The 21,099-nt window shown below is 37.8% G+C and overlaps 1 protein-coding gene across 4 annotated transcripts in view; it reads right to left on the bottom strand.

Annotated features, from left to right (window-relative positions):
• The window catches only part of ANLN (anillin actin binding protein), a 54,720-nt gene extending 49,760 nt beyond the window's left edge, over nucleotides 1-4,960 (bottom strand). Inside the window, exon 1 of one of the 4 annotated variants that reach the window (XM_029233655.1) lies at nucleotides 4,704-4,960. In XM_029233655.1, the coding sequence (XP_029089488.1) occupies nucleotides 4,704-4,721 (18 nt within the window). In that variant the 5' untranslated portion in view covers nucleotides 4,722-4,960. The remainder of the gene's footprint in view (nucleotides 1-4,703) is intronic. The other 3 variants (XM_029233656.1, XM_029233654.1, XM_029233653.1) reach the window with 3 other exon arrangements.
• Nucleotides 4,961-21,099: the final 16,139 nt, after the last annotated feature.

Genomic DNA, 21,099 nt, shown 5'->3' with positions numbered 1-21,099 from the left:
GGCTGGAGTTTACAGACTGCCTTGCAAACACAGATATAGCAGTTAGTGCAGACTAAGGAATTAAACTCCACCTGACCTTTTTAGTTGCTTAATTAAAACAGAATAATAATTTTTTTAATCCTTCTGAGTATGCAAAAGAAGCATGAACTAAATTTGGAAGAAGGCACAAGTCTCTACTTAGGAATGATTTCTCATTGAAAGAAGTAACTCTAAACCTAAATCCTATGTCACTGAAAGAGTAATTTATGAGCCAAATGCCTTCCAAAACACAAGACCTTCACCCTTTAAATAAAAGTCTTCAACAAACTCAAAAGTGATAGTATTACACAAATTCATATATGTCTGATAATTTCCCCCACAATAAAATATATCACTCCCAAGATACAAAACTAGACTAACTATATTCATTCATGGACACGCCCACATTCCATTCTGGTCAGTTAGAATACTTATGAGTCCGTATATCTTCGGTTACTATGAGTAATGGGTCACAGAAGAATGTGGTTTTGCCATTCAAATATACACAAGTGTTCTTTTGCTACATTAGATTCAAAAATTTCAAGATTAAAACATATTAAAGTAGATAAGCAAAAAAGTTCCCTAATCTGTAAAATAAAACTAATAAGCACCAAAGATTATTAATGTAAAGAAATGATGTATCTAAAATACATAAACTCAACAGCTCAATAAATGTAAGTCACCCTTCCTTATAAAAGTGTAACAGGAATTTAAGGGATCTTTTATTTATAAGGTACATTCCTTCAAATATCACACCTCCTTCTTCAAATAACCTCCTTCTTCAAATAAAAAAAATAAAACACTGCAATTACTAACATAATCAGGAAGGTATTCCACATGGATGAATCTAAGATAACTGAAGCATATAGTCCTAAAGCAATTTCTGCCCCATATCCCTCAAACTATTTCTGACAGAAATTTTTTCTAGGAGATACTACTGATTTTCTTGCCTTCTTAAACAAAGTAGACTCAATAACAATTAACTTATTATTTTCAAAATGCTGTAGCAGCATTCTTTCCCAGGTCATCACAGAGATTTCGCTTAGTTCTGGAAAATTAGACAAACTCTATCCAAAACAGTGATAGCACGTATATCTATTTATATCACAAGAAAAGATGCTTTATGTATTTTAATTGTAGCTTTTTCTCTTTTAAGTTTCCTACATAGAAAGCTCTGACTTGGCACACCTAGCTCTGGGTTTCTCTGTGCTAGTCTTGGAGTGGGATGACCATCACTAGTGAGCAGGTCTTCACACCAAGAGGCTAATACTGACATCATGAGTAGTAAGCTGATGGTTTTAAATCCACCTAACAACAATCACTAATGCTTATACAGGACTTAATATAAAGTACTTTCAGTGTCTGCACACACTAACTCATTTCATCTTCAAAATATGATTTGGTAAAATTCTGTTTTTACTACTGTTTTACAGATGAAACTCAGGCAGGGGTTAAATAACAAGCCATAGGTCACACAGTTAAGAAGTGTCAAGGCAGGGACTTCCCTGGTGGCGCAGTGGTCAAGAATTTATCTGCCAATGCAGGGGACATGGGTTCGAGCCCTGGTCCAGGAAGATCTCATATGCCGCAGAGCAACTAAGCCCACGAACCACAACCACTGAGCCCGCGAGCCAGAACTACTAAGCTCGTATGCCTAGAGCCTGTGCTCCGCAACAAGAGAAGCCATCACTGGCTGCAACTAGAGAAAGCCAGCGCACAGCGAGAAAAGACCCAATGTGGACAAAAATTTAAAAAACAAAACAAACAAAAAACAGTGGCAAGCCAGATTCAGAACCAGGCTCTGGAGTCTGGACTCTTAACTACTTTGCTATAAACTATCTTTTGACTAAATCCAATTGTTCTTTTAAAGAATTAATCAGCAAAACTAACCAAATTCATACAATCAACATAACTTTTTTAACACTATCTGCTGATCATAATAATAAACGTGTGCCTTAACCGTTTGTTCATCCATAAATCAAGATGGATTCTTTATCTCCAGTTGGTCCATGAAGAACATTAGGAAGACATGGTCCTGTGGACCCTGTCTAGATGCTGATTCAAACAAACTGCAAAAACATGAGACACTTAAGGAAACATGAACACTTACAATGTTTGATGATATTAAGGAACTGCTGTTGATTTTTTAGGTGTGATAGTAGCATTATGATTTTTTTTTAAGTCTTTAGTGTTCAGTGAGAAATACTTAAGTGCTTACATATAAAATTATATGATCTCTAGAATTTGCTTCTAAATAATTCAGAGGGAGGGATTAGAAGGGGATACAGTAAAACAATATGGCCATGTGTTGCTGGGTGGTGGATGCATTATATTTGAAATTTTCTACAATAGAGAAAACAATATTGCTAAAATGTCCTAACAGTTACTGTTGTATATAATTATTTGCCTGTAAAATGATTTGCACTGAATGGCTCTCTTCCATATCAATTCGGCAGAACATTATTGGATGTGCTTGATGTTAGGGAAACATCTCTCTGAATAGGAAACAACAGTCCTACTTCAAGAAGCTTACATTCTAACAGAAAACATGTTCAACGGGTAAATAAATGCAAGTGAGATGGGTACTGTGAAAGGTGATCTCCCCTCTGAAGATGGGGAATCAAACTGTGAGCTGCAGGTTGAAACAGAGTTTGCCAGGCAGAAGAGGCAGGGAGAGAGGAAGAGTATGCCAGACAGCACTAGTGACAGCAGGGAGGAGAACCACTGCACAACAGCCTTGTCTGAGGAAACAAGAGTTTAGGATAGTTGTAGCCTTTCTCAACTAGAGTTACCAAGAGAATTAATCCCTAACGCCCTGGCATTAATGTAATTAATTAACATCTCTCCTATGCCTGTAGGGTGGTCTGGTTAAGAATCACCCTTGGGAAAACTGAGGAAACAGTTCTCTCAAATAATTTTCCCTGTTCTATGGTTCTGATAAGGAACTCTGGGTGAGAAAGTCATTTTAACTGACTTCCAAATTTTTTTTCAGACAAGGAACTGTACCAGTTAGTTTCACTGTGCAAAAATGTTATGAATGCTATAATTAAGCACCTAATCTTTGGAACCAATTCAAATTGTTCACTCATTACCAATTAAGGAAAAGATGTCAAAGCTGTTTATTTCAACTGCAACTGATCTAACTTTTCATAACATAAACCATACATATTTCTGAGCACACTCTAAAATGAAAAGTTTCTTTTAAAGAAAAGTTTCTTTCAACTGAGATTTGTACTAGCTTCAGAATAACATTTTTAAGTAAAACAAAGTACAATTTTCAGCCAACTTTCAAAATGCTTTGTCCTGTCAGTTACCTAGGAGAATGAAAATATTCAGAACACACAGGGCTAATATTTTAAGGAATCCTATTCTAAGTTGGAACATAATGTATCCTTTTTAACTTCAATGTAAGTGAAAAATATGTAGTGCACGACCAGCTCTATTCTTTAAAGCTAATACAAAAATGTGTTCAGGATTTTTTTGTTAGAATATTTAAGGTTAACGAATTGATGTGTTTTCCCCCAGAGATGATTGAGAATTTGTAAACAAAAATAAACACTGTTGTGTTTGAACACAAGTAAACTCTAATTGTTGAAACTTTTAATATCTTAGGATTCTAAGTACATCTCAAAAAAAAAAAGTATTACCACTCTCCATTCAATTTTTCAATCTAGTGCAGAGACATTTTTAGGCTCACTTTGCAGCAACTGTTATTTTTTGAGTTGAAACTTGCACAACAACCTAAAAAATGAGGAACTGTCCTGGAAGAAAAGGCGTGGAAATTCCTGAGTGTTCAAAGTACCTTGTCAACAAGAAGCCAAAGCTAGACAAATAATCGACACAATAACGATGTAATTAATCCATATTTAATTTCCAAAGAACAAAAGATGAGTTAGTATTGCTGTAATGGTATGCTCCATAAACATACCCAAAAAGGTTGATTTCTTTACTATTTTTTTTTTAAATCGTGGGCTATTAATTTTGGTTTGTACGTATTCGGCTAACACTGTTTCCTTTCAATTTTTATCAATCTCAGGTATGAATCTTCTTTGCTTGTTGGCTGAGCAATAGAATCTGAAGGAACTATTGACTTTATAAGAATGGATGCAATGGTTTCAGGCACCGGCTTATTTTAACGTTTTGCTGTCATTTCGTTCACAGCATGCTTAAATGCACGGCTCCTCTGCGGGCCACACGAACCCTGCAAATCACATTCCATTCCATTTCCGGGCGGCGGCTGCACACACAGCACTGAGTCATTCGGACACCCGACTCCACCTTGCAAGTTAACCCGGCTTTTACTTCCAGCGGGATCTTTTGGTCAGGCCCCCACCTCACCCTCGCAAGGGACAGGGATCCACTCCAGAGGGGCATATAATAACCGGGGCTGACAGGAGGTTTTTTCACTACTGCTACTGAGGACAGACTCAAAGCTTCCCCACCCCACCCCGCCCCCAGAGCTTCATCTGCAGGAATAAAAACAAGAAAACCGCAGAACCGCAGCCGCAGAGCAGATAGAACCGGCGGCCCCCTCCTGGTTTCCCCAGTCCGACACCCGCACGCACACTCTGCGCACGCGCGCGCACGCGCTCTCCGCCCGGTGGGTCCGGAGGTAGACAGAAGGTGGGAAGGGAGGGTGGGGGCCGAGAGGGGTCATGGCTGGCTCTGCCCGCAAGTTTTCTCACCTCGGTAAACGGGTCCATCGCCCGACACGGGCTTCGCGTGTCGATTGCGAGACGACCGAAACGGTGGTTCAAATTCGGAAAAAGAAAAGAAGTGAGTGCCGGCTCAGTGTGTCACTTGGAGAAAACAAGAAGTCCGGGGCTGGAGAACTCTCCCAACCTACTCTCCTCTTCCCCACAGCCTCCAGTGTCACGCTCGGCCTCCAGCAGCGGTTCAAATTTGAATTTCAGCGCCGGGAGCCGCGCGCGTGCGCGCGGGGCGGGGCGGAGGGCAGGGCACGCCTCTCCCCGCACTGGCGCTGGATCACGTGGCCTTGCCCGGGCTGGGAGGCTCCGAAGGGTAGCTTAGTCTTCTCAGTGATAGCCCACCCCTGGCGGCGGAGATGCGGAGGTAGGTGCTGCGTCGGCCCTTCAACTGCCTCCCGGCTCGAAGCCCCACCCCAAACGCTCGCACACCCAAGCCTGTTTAAGCAGGTCCCTTCGCGCCTGTGCTTGGGCGTTTCCGCTTTCCTTCATTCCTAAATTTAGGATTAAGGGCCCTTCTGTTTGAAATCCCACTGGACCATAGACCTTACATAGCTTTCTGACCACCTGCCTAACCGCCCCTACTTCACTCCTAGGGGGACTCAGGCTTGGCCTTCTTGAAGGCCAAGAAGGACACTTGGGGCAAGTGACCAGTTAGCCACCTTGGACACTGGCCTTTCTTATTGGGAAAATAAGGTTAACATTAACAGACTGTGTGTAAAGAGTTTATACACGAAACTCCTGTCGTCCTTTTTATTTTAATCCCATCAAACTGCATGCAGTGTTAGAGCTGAGAAACTACCCACTTTAATCCTCCCTTTTACAGCTAAGAGAAGGGAGACCCTGAGACATTAAGTGACTGGCCCAGGAGAAATGAAAATCCCATTCTCAGCTCATAGCCTGCCTTCCACCGCTGAATCAAGCTGTATTTCATGATTATTCTTTGTAGATTACTGAGAATTGTAAAGTACGTTTTATAGTTACTGTATCAGATTCATTTCTTATTTAGTAAGTCTGTACTAGGGCTTGTTATAAAGACAACAAACAGGTTTGGACTTCTTCATCTGTAACAGAGTAGATTGCTGAGTGAATGCCCAACGGCTGAACAGGCCAAAACTATTTCTCCCAAGTAAGAAGTTTCGGTGTGTTTAATAACGTTTCCATCTTAGCAGTCAGTAAACATTACAAAAAGTATTTCACTAATAATATCTCTAATTTGAATTTTGGTGCTATACGTTGTAATGGAAAGAATTCTGAGTGTGGGATAAGAAGAAATTCCTTGAGGTCTTGGCGCCACCAAGACCATGTGACCTTAGGCTTTAGGCAAATCATTTAACTCAGTATTTCTTAGACCTTTCTGGGGAGTCATAGACTCCTTTGAAAGTACAATTAAAGCTGAAAAATGCCCACTCAATCACAAAATGTTTAAGATATGATTCCATGAAGTTCATGGTCACCAGGTTAGCCTCTCTGGATGTTAGTTTACTCATCGGTAAAACAGAAATAATCAGCTGCCCTGCCAGTCCTCAGAGTCATTAGGAGGATCAGGTGAAAAATTAAGAGATCCAAAAGTATTCTGTAATAAGTAATAAGCCCCTATCCAAGTGTTTGCTGTATCGAATTATTAATATTTAACTCAAAACTCAAAATATGCTACTTATGAACCAAAGAGAAAAGCCACTTGAATTTTTTTCCAGTGCCGGACCAGAAAATGGTGGGTGTATTGAGGAGTGCGGATTCAGGAGGAAGTTTACGCGACATTGGAAAATGAGTCAATAGAAATTTATGAAGCCTTGAGCCTTCCGGCTTTGGCCTCTGTGAGCCTTAGATTCTTTATGACCAGATCCTAGTCAAGACTAAAAGAGATAAATACAGCAAGTCACTCAATATAACTACCCAAAACATTTAGTTTATCTTTCTTCACAATCCCCCTGTCTTTACCCTGATGATGATAATAGCAAACCACCACACAATAACTGAAGTTCGTTAAACACCTACCATGTGCCCGAAGCTGTGCTAGAGACTCAAGTCTACTCTCAGAATACTGCAACTGTCTGCTAACAGTTCTCCCTATTTCCCTTCTTACCCTCTGATAGTTCACGCTTCACTTTATAAGCTAGAATTACTTTTCTCCTCTTGAAAATTGTGTTATAAAATATTTCCACTTTACCAAAAAATTAATGAATGGAACAGATAACTGTGTACCCACCACCTAGCTTAAAAAATATGTAATTTTATAATTGAAGTCTCCTGTGTTTTCCTCCTTAATCCCATTCCCCAAGGGTAAAACTATCCTGATTTTCATGTTTATCATTCCCATGAAACGTATGTACTTTTATTACATCTACATATATCTCCATATCAATATATAGTGTTTTACATAAATTTTATTTTTACTGTAAGTAAAACTTTCTGCAGTTGGTTTCTTTTCTGAATATTCTCTTTATGAGATTCATCCTCACTAACAGGTATAGCTGCATTTTATTCATTCTCACTGCTGTATTCTATTGTATTAATATACTTGTAATTTATGTATCCATTATCCTGTTAATGGACATTTAGCTCATTTCCAGTTTTTCATTCCAAAGACCCCATGATGCCATGAATATTTTTATGTCTCCTTATACATACATGCAAGACTTTCTGTAGAATAATATACCTAGGAATTAGAGGATCATTTCAATAAATATATTTCAATATTATTGCCAGATATTAAAAATAAATTGCTCTTCAAAACGATTGTAACAATTTGTATTCCAGTCAGCTTTAAATGAGCATGCCTGCTACTCTAGTGCCTCCCTAGTACTTGGATACTTTTTAGATTCTGTCATTCTTGTTTGTATGCATTTATCCTATTACTAATGGAAGTGAACATTATTTCATGTGTTTATTGGCCTTTAAGTTTTCCTTTTCTGTGAATTTCAAATTCACATCCTTTGCCCATTTTTCTATGTGGTTGCTTTTTCTTATTGATTTGTAGGCTTTTGTTGTTTGTTTACTATTTTCCGGGAAAATAACTCTTTTTGGTTTTTTGTCTGGCAAATATCTTTTCCTAGTTTATGGTTTGTCTTTTCACTTTAGGATGTCTTGGGTGTACAGAAATGTTTCCTATTAATATAATTAAATATATGTATATTTTCCAGTAGGGTTTGTGCTTTTTATGTCTCAAGAAATCCTTCCCTTTCCCTATCCTGAGGTTGTAAATATATTCTCTCATATTTTCTTCTAAAAAGCATGCGTTTTTCATGGTTTTGTCTTTAAATTATCTGGATTGATCTTGTTTTTTGTTTGGATAACCAAATGTCTTAGCAGCAGTTATTTAACTGTCCATCCTTTCCCCACTGGCCTTAATGCCACTTTTGTCATGTACCAACTTCTCCTGTATATGTAGGTCTATTTAGGAGCTCTTTATTCTGTTCTACTGTTCTACTGTTTATACTGTTCTTTATTCTGTTCTACTGGTTTGTCTATTCCTCACCCAATATCGAACTGTTTTCATTATGTGTTGATATCTGATAGGGCAAATTAAAAATTGACGTGGTTAATTTTGTCCCCTTATTCTTCCATATAAATTTTGGGGTCAGATTGTCAAGTGCCACAAAGGAAAGAAAAATCCTCTTGAGATTTGTAATTGGAATCGTACTGAATTTATCAAATAATTTGGAGGAAAATGACATCTTTGTGATATCAAGCCTTTCCATTCCTGAACATGGATATATCTTCATTAATTTAAGCCTTCTTTAATATCGTCCAAAAAATGTTTATAATGTACTTCCATAAAGATCTTTAAACTCTTTAATTTGTTCCTATGTATGCTTTTTTTTGTTATTGCTTTTATAAATGGTATCTTTTAAATTATATTTTAAAACTGTTATTGATATATAGGAACATGATTATTACAAACCTATTGAGCAATCTTATTAGTTTTAACAATTCATAGAGTGGGAGCTTTTTAAAATGTAAATTTTATGGTGTCAATTTCTTGTTTTGAGCCAGTTTATGTCTTCTGTTGCAATTAGAATAATATCCAAATTCTTTATCATACCTACAGGGCCCTACATGACCTGAACCTTGCTTGCCTCTCCTAGTATCCTAATATTCTCCAGATATCACAGTACTCTCCCTTCTTTTTCCCACTAGTCTCCAGCCTCATAGGACTTTTTTCTAGTCATAAAAATAGGCCAAATTTCTTCCTGCCTCAAGAACTTTCCATCTCCTGGATATTCGTAGATCTACCCATGGCTGGCTGCTCATTAATTGGGTCTAAGCTCAAATGTGCTATCTCCTCAAGAAGACTTGTTTGATCAGGTGGCCACACCCTTCCTCTCTCCCCCCGAAGTCATGTTCTATCCCATTACTCTGTTATATTTTCTTCATTGCATTTACCACTTAACATGGGATCATTTTAGATATGTGTTTAAGTTTATCATCTACTTCTTCTACTAGACTGTAAGCGATGGAATGGCAGGGACTTGTCTTGTTGGTAATTGTAACCTAGCAGCTTCAGGGCACACGAGTTCAGTAGATATTTGTTGAATGAATGAATGTAAGATAACTATTATTCCTTTTTTAGAGATGAAGAAACTGAGGTGCAAAGAGGCTAAGTGATTGCTCTAAGTCCATCACCTATAATTTGAACCAGATCTGCCTGACTTCAAATCCTGTTTATGATCTTGACATTTCAGTTAATTTATTTATTTTGATCACCAAAGACACAATAATGATGTAAATGTGCTCTTGAGCTATATCTAAAGTGCTGAATACATAGCAACCATGTTTTTCTCTTAAAATTGTTTTTAAAAAAATTTTAACTACTAAGTTAGGAAGGAAAATAAATATATTCACATGATTATTACCATTTAGTTGTACAGTTTGGCCTAACGATGATAGTATTCTGAAAGTCATCAAAAGTGTCTTCTCTAGTTATTCAAATAAAAACCACAATTTCTCAAGTTATTTAGGTAAAGACCACAGCTTATTATATTAATTTAAGAATAGAATCAAGGCTATGCACTCTAGAGCCCGCGAGCCACAACTACTGAGCCTGTGAGCCACAACTACTGAAGCCCATGTGCCTAGAGCCCATGCTGTGCAACAGGAGAAGCCACCGCAATGAGAAGCCTGCTCACTGCAATGAAGAGTAGCCCCCGCTCACCGCAACTAGAGAAAGCTGGTGCAGCAACAAAGACCCAATGCAGCCAAAAATAAATTATTTATTTTATTTATTTATTTATTAAAAAAAAGAATAGAATCAAGGCTCTGAAGAAGAGATAACTAGAGATTAAAGGTAGCCCTAGTAAATGAATATTTGCTCCTTCTAAGATCCTTTTCAACAAAGGAAATAGTAATCATGTTTTCACAGATAAAATTGATGGAAGGCTGAAAAACACAAAAAGTCAAAAACATTTACTTCAATAAGGACACTCCATATGTTATGTATGTGCAGTTACTTTTTCAAAGTATATTCACACACATTCTCATTTCATTCACAAAATAAAACAATGACCTAAATATTCTTATTTTTACAGGAATCAAAAAGGCCAAGATCTAACCATAAGGCAGTGGCAAGAAGGATTAAGGTCAAGTTCTCTACTTCAGGTTATCTGGCTGAAGGGCCACTTCTTTTACACATTCATTATAGTGAAGAAATAAGAACTATCAAAAGATGTTATATACGTGTTACTAAAGGGCTATTTTATTTGTTACAATATCTCCTATTAATGGTCACTAGCATCACATTTTAAGGGTTTTAAACAGTTTTAGTGGTCTTTAGCATCAGATTTTTTTCTTTTCTAAGTTAATCAATGAAAATGTTTCATATTCCAAAGTGAGGAAAAACAGATTGTGTGTGTGCTTTCTAACATATTGTACTGTTTCCAAAAACCCATGCAACTACAGTCATATTTCCTTTATTCAATAGAGTATTCTCAAAATGTATACAGCTCTAATCTCCTTTTTACTTTCTCAAGTGGTCAATACGGTATTAAGGGAATTCATATTTAAAGGACCATGGTAAATCCTTTCATAAAGACGAAGAATTCTTTTATGTACTTATTGAAGTATAATTTACATATGCTATCTTTACTTTTCCATACCAAGATTTCTCAAAGCTATATTCACAGAACCTATTTTTAAATTTTTTAGCAATCCCATATAAAAGAAAAGTAGCTCTTAAATATTAAAAAATAGCAGAAGTCAATGTTTCTTAAACATCAAAATCTCTTTATTGAACATCAAAAATAAATTCTTCTCCTTTTATTTTTTGGCCATGCGGCATGTGGGATCTTAGTTCCCCGACCAGGGGCCGGACCAGGGACTGAACCCGTGCCCCCTGCAGTGGAAAGGAAGAATCTTAACCACCAGACCGCCGGGGAAGTCCCAAAATCTTCCCCTTAAGTTTGAAACAAGAAGGTTCATTGTACTCCACTGACATCTGTCATGAACTTCTTTGTCTTTCAAACACTTCAAAAATTTCTCTTCACATACTCTTTCCAGACCTTGGTTCTTCCCCTGGCGCATTAGCCCTTCCAAATGTTGGCGTTCGTGACATCTGCTTTCACTCTCTGCCCTGCTTCTCACAGCCTGGCACCATCCGCATTCGTCAGCACCATTCATGCCTGGCAGGTACTAGGCCCTCAAGAAATGTTTGCTGATGAGTTCTCAGTGACCACAGCCTCCTACGCTCTGACCTCACCATTCCACAAACCTTCCAACTCTACTGACCTCCTCCTCTCTTCTGCTTGTCCACCACATATATGGCCACACTTGGACGCTAAACACAACCAGGAAGTGCTCCATCTCCAAGATTTCAAATCCCCAAACTGGCTTCTGATTGTAATCTAAAATCCTTATCTTTTCTCTACAGCTGCTCTCGCCTACTTAACCTGCAAGTCCCCTCTAACCCTAACCTTCAGTTTATTCTCCTTTCCCAACTTTTGGTCAAATTTAAAATGTCTCAGTTCATTTGTAGCCACGCCTATGTATTAGTCCTGACTTCCCACTTGCCCTTTTCTATGAGGCCACATGCTAAGTAGTTCATCTATTCTTAAAAGGTGGCCAAGCAAGTTTTAAAAAAAAGGTAGGAGCTGGCAGGGATCACCTAATTCAGCCCCCTAAAATAGCAGATGAGGAACCAAGAAGATTGTGACTAGTCAGAGATTTCCAGAACCTGTCATTGGCCCTTCCCAGGTCTCTTCCCCAAACACTGCCCAATTTTGATCTTTTCCTGGGCTAGCAATAAGCAGTACAATGCTCATGATGCTAGGCAGCTGCACCAAGATGCAGCTCCCAGCCAGCCATGTGATCAGGGGGTAAACAATCAAAACCCATACAACCATTCTGTTTTTCATTTCCAGTACAGTTCTCAATAAATTACATGAGATATTCATCATTTTATAATAAAATAGGCTTTGTGTTCATTTTGCCCAACTGTAGCCTAATATAATTGTTCTGAGTATGTTTAAGCTAGGCTAGGCTAAGCTATAATGTTTGGTAGGTTAGGTGCATTAAATGCGTTTTTGACTTAGGATGGGTTTATCGGGACATAACCCAATCATAAGTTGAAGAAGATCTGTGTGTGTGTGTGTGTGTGTGTGTGTGTGTGTGTGTGTGTATAACTTTGTTGGCTTCTTTTTCCTCTGCCCCACAACTAAGTAACTAAGAACTTTAAATTCTACCCTGGGTGCTCTTGTCTACCTACACACACACCCCCAGATGATCTCATCAGTTCCATTGACTTAAAATACCATCTGTATAGGGCTTCCCTGGTGGCGCAGTGGTTGAGAGTCCGCCTGCCGATGCACGAGACACAGGTTCGTGCCCCGGTGCGGGAAGATCCCACATGCCGCAGAGCGGCTGGGCCCGTGAGCCATGGCCACTCAGCCTGCGTGTCCGGAGCCTGTGCTCCACAACGGGAGAGGCCACAATGGTGAGAGGCCCGCATACCGCAAAAAAAAAAAAAACCATCTGTATACTGATGGTTCCCAAATTTATTTCTTTGGCATGATCTCTTCCTTGAACTCAGAACACTAATATCCAACCACCTATGTGAAATCTTGACTTGGACTTTTAACTGGTGTATTAAACTTAACAAATCCAAAATGGAATTTCCCCACTAAACCTATTCTTTCCCCAATCTTCTCCATTTCCATAAATGGCACCACTATCTACCCAGTTGCTCAAGCCAAAAACCTAGGGGTCATATTCAGTTCTTTCTTCTTTTCCTCCTACTCTATCCACATACCCAACCTACCATCATCTCTGCCTCCAAATATATCTTTTACTTCTCTCCCTCTCTGCAGCTTCCATTCCACTTTAAGCCATCATCACCCTCACTGGACCTACTGCAAGAGTCTCCTGTCTGGTTTCCCTGCTTCCACTCTCATCCTCTTATCCATCGTTCTCAGAGCAGTCAATGTGATCTTTAAAAAAAAAAAAAAGCCATATTATGTCACTGCCCTGTTTTAGTGGCTTCTGATTGTACTTGGAAAAAAGTCCAAATTCCTTTCCTTAGCCCCTGCTACCTCTGAAATCTTTTCACTTTCCCCCAGCTCACTGGACTCCAACCGTGCTGACCTTCATATAGCCCCAGGATCAGGACAAGATCATTCCCATCCCAGGGCTTTTGCCTTTGCAATTCCCTCTACTTTGAATGCTTGTCTCCCCCACCCAACCCCGCCCCAAATTTCTCATGGCTGACTCTTTCTTATCCTTCAAGTCTCAAAAGTCACTTCCTCAAAGAGGCTTTTCCTGACCCCTCCGTACCCCAAGTCACCATGTCTAGTATACTTCTCTGATTTACTATACTTCATAGCACCTATTTGTATCTATTACATCATTTGTTTACTTGACTGTTATTTGTTTCTCCCACTATAAGTTCCAAGAGAACTGGGACTCTATCTGATTTACTCACCACAGCATCCCTGATGTATGTGCACAAGGACTGCCCGATATATGTATATCATATTTACATATGTGTGTGTGCACTACCTGTAGTAACAAATAATAAACATCTGTGGAAGGAGTAAATTAATGCACATCTTGATTTCTTCAAAATGTAATTAAGATAGGCAATATTTTTGATGTCTGATTAATAAAAAATATCCTTCCTCCCTCAGTCATTTACAATAAAACATCCTATCAAAAAAATATCACAGGGTTTCCCAAGATTTTTGTGCTGTCCTGACTATTTTCAGTGAGGTGAAAGGCAGAGGCAGTTTCACAAAGCATTCTTTTATTTGGCTTCCACTTCATGTTTTTCATTCTCCTGAAAAAGACATACTGAAAACATTCCATTCTCTCAATACAGACATCCCAAAAGCATTCAAACTGCACTGAAAAAAATTTCTTAAAGCTACAGAAACCAACTTTCCCTGGCTCTTTTTTTCTTTCAGAGTCAAGGAACATTGTTTACAGCTGCCCTGAGGCTTCCTTTAATGCTTGTTAGAATCTGGGATGTTGCAACCAGTTTCTCTGTTCTTTTATAATGGCAAGCTGCAGATTAATTTTCCTCGATTCATAAATTTCCAATGACATAGAATGTTGTAAATTGTTTCCAAGAGAACAGGGAGGAAAGTGAAAAGTATTTTCTAGAAGACTCTCCTTCCCTTATGCTTTTAAACTCTCATCTGAAATGTAAAAGTAAACAAATTATTTTAATGTTCTATTTTTTTTTTTAGTTACTGACATAACTTCTCCTTAAGAAATTAAACTTTTTCTCAGTTTCAAGCATAATATATACTTGATCTGCTCTCAACACAATGAACTTTTTCTATAGAAAGTGAAATATTATAGTTATTTGTCTCTCCACCAGCACTAACAATGCTTATTAGCAACCTTCTCCAGTCTTCACCATTCCTCTTTCTTGGCCTTTACTACCCAGCTTAATGATCAAATGTGTTCTAAGCCTTTAAAAAGGAAGATGTTGATCTTTTTTCTTAAAAAAAAAAAAAATCCTATCCTCTCTTACTACAGAGATGTTTTGACTGACTTCTTTTGTCCTGAAACTCCACTGACTGTGAGTAACTTGCCATGTATCAATAGTTTGTACATGGAATATACACATTAACATATGAGTTAATTAAACAAAAGTTACTGAAAAAAATAAGAAAAATATAAGTTCTTTATCCATAACATAAAAATCACACCACAGATTAAAAATAAACAATATTTCTTTGAAAATATCTATTTTCCTATCATTTTTGTATCTAAAATTTAATGGAAATCATCATTAAGGAGAATCAGAAATTGAAATGATCCACAATACAGTGCTGGTAGTGGACATAAAAATACCATTAAAAAAGTGAAGTATAATGCTGTGGTAGGATAACTACAATAGCATTCTTGGCTATTTTTGGAAAACTTAAGTTTAGTAAAACTTTAAAAAGGGGGAACGTGTATCCTTAGAGATAAACAAATTATTAAAAGCAGTTTTAATACTTCTTAACTTTATTTTGCAATCAGTGCTTTGAAAATGGAGTTTATATAGAAACAGGTATAAAGGAAAGTTTCTCAAAAAGATGGAATTGTTCATTGTTCTGGCAGATATGTAAAAACAATACTGACTCAAAAGCAGCCAAGTGGACAGCTGCAGATGCCTTACCCAATGGAAATACTAAACAGGCGTAGCACGAATCAATAATTAACAAAGTAGATGCACAAAGCTTGATGAGGATGAATAATTGCATAGGCTGGAGTGGTAAAAGAAGCTTATAACAGTACTAGTTTTGTAAGAAATTAGATAAACTCCTTGTTTTCATGAATTTGTTAGCAAGAGTACTTCAGTGCCTAATAGTACACAAAGAATATCTTTTTTAAATGCTTTGAATTAATTGATATTCCCCTTTATATAGTATTTATCACTGAAGATGTTTATAAATCAAAATGATCCACAAGAAAATACTGGTAGGATGAACATAAAAATAATTTTTAAAATAAGTAATGAAATAATATTCTAGATGGGCTAACTACAGGAGCATCAAATTGTTTATTTTTAGAATTCTTAAGTTTAACGAAATGTTGAAGAGGGAGGTATACCTTTAGTGTACATCATTTTCTAACTTGTGTGTGTGTGTGTGTGTATATATATATATATATATATCTCCCTCCATGCTTGTCAGTAAGTGTCTTGAGGATAGTTATTGTGTCTTTTATGTACTCTAAAAGCACTAAGCACTGTCTCTTGTATATATATATAAATAGCTCTGAAATTAATAAAATAATACATCTTGGTTTCTTCAAAATATAATGAAAATGGACAATCTGATTACCCATGCTTTAGTAAAAACATCCAGAGTAAATTCTTTAGATGCTGAACATATAACTTGGAAACATCTTTTAGGAGTCTTTATTTTTTTGAGAATTACAGTTCTTAAACTGTAGTGACTTGAAAAATTAGAAATTTGCAGAGGTAACAGAGGTATTTATAGCAAACTTGGAAAGCAGTTTTCAGAGTTTAAGGTATATAAGGAAGTTAAGGAAGGTATGTAAGGAAGTTAGGTATATAAGTTTCATTTACATGCTTTTTCCTTAGGACATATGTTGTAAGAACAACTGCTGTTCTGAATGCAAAGGATTCATTGCTTATTACTATATCAAGTGTTTAACCTGAAGATGTGTTCCTTATCTACCTGCCCATTCTATATCATTTCTATTTTTCTTTGAATTATCATTGAAAATGCATGCTTTCTATTATCTACTTATTCCTTAACTTACAAATAATTGAGTACATACTGTGTGGCAGACACTATTCTAGTTGCTCTAAGTATAGCAGTGAACAGTCAAAAATCACTGCATTTGTGGAAATTTTATTCTAGAGATGGAGACAGACAATAATCAAGATAAATCAGTAAGATTTCCTGTAGCACATGATGTGGGAAGCTGCCTCCGCCAGAGACTTAGCATTAGGAGTGAGGGGGTAAAGGAGTTTGGGGGTGTGCAGAAAGAGAAAACGTACGCACACACACCCTAGAAGCAGGAACATCTTCCCTAGCTTCGTGGGATTCTCCTCCCACCAGAGCAATGTGTAAAAGGAAATCTTGGGGCTTTGGTCTATCGAAATTGCTCATCTGGGTGATTCTTGAGCACCACCATCCAGAAGTGCTGGCGTCCGATGCATTTTCCTTTGCTTTGCAAAGAAGAGTCGTGAACTTCAAAACCCTCCGAGATGGATTATAAATCCTGCTTTGCAGGAAAGGAAAACCCTCCATCCTTGGCCACCGGCCACCCCTCTCCGGAGACCCTGCTATCGCCCAGGCACTCCGAGCCAGAAGGGGACACTTTGGGAATGACCGTGCTCCACGGAGGGACAGAGCCATCCCCCAGCTTCTCTACACAGAGCCTCGTCCACTAAAGCTCCAAAAATCAAAAACTGTAATTGCCAGAAGAATCATTAAAAACGAAACAAAACAAAAAAATAGTCCAGCCACTAACCTCATATGCAAATGAAATAAGCACTCTGGATCCTGCATTGTGAGCTCCTCTCCATACCCTGATTACCTTTGAAGCCCATATTTTTTTTCATTGAATTTGCATCTCTTTAAGACACAAGATTAAAACAAAATTCATGCTTTATTGGATTTTAAATGATCTTCCTTTTATTTATCCTTCATCTTTCTTATGTGGATATGCAAGCGAGAAGACCTGACTGGATATTCCCAACATGTTCACGCAATCTGTCTGTATAGAGGTTTGGCTTCTACAGACCAAGCCGTGTGACTGATAGGGTCTTGGTGCTCCAGCTGGGTGTGAGGCCTGTGCCTCTGAGGTGGGAGAGCCGAGTTCAGGACACTGGTCCACCACAGACCTCCCGGCTACACGTAATATCAAAAGGCGAAACCTCTCCCAGAGATCTCCATTTCAATGCTAAGACCCAGCTCCACTCAATGACCAGCAAGCTGCAGTGCTGGACACCTTATGGCAAACAACTACCAAGACAGGAACACAACCCAGCCCATTAGCAGAGAGGCTGCCTAAAATCATAATAAGGTCACAGACACCCCCAAACACACCACCAGACGCAGTCCTGCCCACCAGAAAGACAAGATCTGGCCTCATCCACCAGAACACATACACCAGTCCCCTCCACTGGGAAGCCTACACGACCTACTGAACCAACTTTAGCCACTGGGGGCAGACACTAAAAACAACAGGAACTACGAACCTGCAGCCTGTGAAAAGGAGAGGCCAAACACAGTAAGTTAAGCAAAATGAGAAGACAGAGAAACACACAGCAGATGAAGGAGCAAGGTAAAAACCCAACACACCAAACAAATGAAGAGGATATAGGCAGTGTACCTGAAAAAAAATTCAGAATAATGATAGTAAAGATGATCCAAAATCTTGGAAATAGAATGGAGAAAATACAAGAAACATTTAACAGGGACCTAGAAGAACTAAAGAGCAAACAAACAAGGATCATGAGAGATTACTACAAGCAACTACATGCCAATAAAATGGACAGCCTGGAAGAAATGGACAAATTCTTAGAAAAGCACAACCTTCCGAGACTGAACCAGGAGGAAATAGAAAATATAAACAGACCAATCACAAGCACTGAAATTGAGACTGTGATTAAAAATGAACAACACAATAAATGAAATTTAAAATTCTCTAGAAGGAATCAACAGCAGAATAACTGAGGCAGAAGAACGGATAAGTGACCTGGAAGATAAAATAGTGGAAACAACTACTGCAGAGAAGAATAAAGAAAAACAAAATGAAAAGAATTGATGACAGTCTTAAGAGACCTCTAGAACAACATTAAATGCACCAACATTCAAATTATAGGGATCCCAGAAAAAGAAGGCAAAAAGAAAGGGACTGAGAAAATATTTGAAGAGATTATAGTTGAAAACGTCCCTAATATGGGAAAGGAAATAGTCAATCAAGTCCAGAAAGTGCAGAGAGTCCCATACAGGATAAATCCAAGGAGACACACACCAAGACATATTAATCAAACTATCAAAAATTAAAAACAAAGAAAATATTAAAAACAGCAAGGGAAAAACAACAAATAACATACAAGGCATTCCCCATAAGATTAACAGCTGATCTTTCAGCAGAAACTGCAAGCCAGAAGGGAGTGGCAGAACATATTTAAAGTGATGAAAGGGAAAAACCTACAACCAAGATTACCCAGCAAAGATGTCATTCAGATTCAACAGAGCAGTTAAAACCTTTACAGACAAGCAAAAGCTAAGAGAATTCAGCACCATCAAACCAGCTTTACAACAAATGCTAAAGGAACTTCTCTAGTCAGGAAACACAAGAGAAGGAAAAGACCTACAATAACAAACCCAAAACAATTAGGAAAATGGTAATAGGAATATACATATCGATAATTACCTTAAATGTAAATGGATTAAATGCTCCAACCAGAAGACATAGACTGGCTGAATGGATCCAAAAACAAGACCTGTATGTATGCTGTCCACAAGAGACCTAGGGACACATACAGACTGAAAGTGAGGGGATGGAAAAAGGTATTCCATGCAACTGGAAATCAAAAGAAAGCTGGAGTAGCAATTCTCCTATCAGACAAAATAGACTTTAAAATAAAGACTATTACAAGAGACAAAGAAGGACACTACATAATGATCAAGGGATCAATCCAAGAAGAAGACATAACAATTGTAAATATTTATGCGCCCAACATAGGAGCACCTCAATACATAAGGCAAATGCTAACATCCATAAAAGGGGAAATCAACAGTAACACAAACATAGTAGGGGACCTTAACACCCCACTTTCACCAATGGACAGATCATCCAAAATGAAAATAAATAAGGAACCAAGCTTTAAATGATAACATTAAACAATATGCACTTAATTGATATTTATAGGACATTCCATCCAAAAACAACAGAATACAGTTTCTTCTCAATTGCACATGGAATATTCTCCAGGAGAGATCATATCTTGGGTCACAAATCAAGCCTTGGTAAATTTAAGATAATTGAAATTGAAATTGTATCAAGTATCTTTTCTGACCGCAGTGCTATAAGACTAGGTATCAATTACAGGAAAAAATCTGTAAAAAATACAAACACATGGAGGCTAAACAATACACTACTTAATAACCGAGAGATCACTGAAGAAATCAAAGAGGAAATCAAAAAATACCTAGGAACAAATGACAATGAAAACATGACGACCTAAAACTGATGGGATGCAGCAAAAGCAGTTCTAAGAGGGACGTTTATAGCAATACAATCCTACCTCAAGAAACAAGAAACATCTCAAACAACCTAACCTTACACCTAAAGCAGTTAGAGAAAGAAGTACAAAAAAAATCCCAAAGTTAGCAGAAGGAAAGAAATCATAAACATCAGATCAGAAATAAATGAAATAGAAACAAAGAAAACAATAGCAAAGATCAATAAAATTAAAAGCTGGTTCTTTGAGAAGATAAACAAAATTGGTAAACCATTAGCCAGGCTTATCAAGAAAAAAAGGGAGAAGACTCAAATCAATAGAATTAGAAATGAAAAAGGAGAAGTAACAACTGACACTGCAGAAATACAGAGGATCATGAGAGTTTACTACAAGCAACTACATGCCAATAAAATGGACAACCCTGAAGAAATGGACAAATTCTTAGAAAAGCACAACCTTCCAAGACTGAACCAGGAAAAAATAGAAGATATAAACAGACCAATCACAAGCACTGAAATTGAGACTGTGATTAAAAATCTTCCAAAAAACAAAAGCCCAGGACCAAATGGCTTCACAGGCGAATTCTATGAAATATTTAGAGAAGAGCTAACACCTATCTTTCTCAAACTCTTCCAAAATATAGCAGAGGGAGGAACACTCCCAATCTCATTCTTCGAGGCCACCATCACCCTGTTAACCAAAACCAGTCAAAGATGTCACAAAGAAAGAAAACTAAAGGCCAATATCACTGATGAACATAGATGCAAAAATCCTCAACAAAATACTAGCAAACAGAATCCAACAGTACATTAAAAGGATCATACACCATGATCAAGTGGGATTTATCCCAGGAATGCAAGGATTCTTCAATATACGCAAATTAATCAATGTGATACACCATATTAACAAATTGAAGGAGAAAAACCATATGATCATCTCAATAGATGCAGAAAAAGTTTTTGACAAAATTTAACACCTATTTATGATAAAATCCTCCAGAAAGTAGGCATAGAGGGAACTTACTTCAACATAATAAAGGCCATATATGACAAACCCACAGTCAACATCATTCTCAATGGTGAAAAACTGAAACCATTTTCTCCAAGATCAGGAACAAGACAAGGTTGTCCACTGTCATCACTATTTTTCAACATAGTTTTGGAAGTCCTAGCCATGGCAATCAGAGAAGAGAAAGAAATAAAAGGAATCCAAATCGGAAAA

The sequence above is a fragment of the Monodon monoceros genome, unplaced genomic scaffold, assembly GCF_005190385.1.
Source record: "Monodon monoceros isolate NGI ecotype Baffin Bay Population unplaced genomic scaffold, NGI_Narwhal_1 Super_Scaffold_2, whole genome shotgun sequence".
Lineage (NCBI taxonomy): Eukaryota > Metazoa > Chordata > Mammalia > Artiodactyla > Monodontidae > Monodon > Monodon monoceros.
The sequence above is the reverse complement of the archived record's forward strand: the minus strand, read 5'-3'. Positions and strand labels throughout refer to the sequence as shown.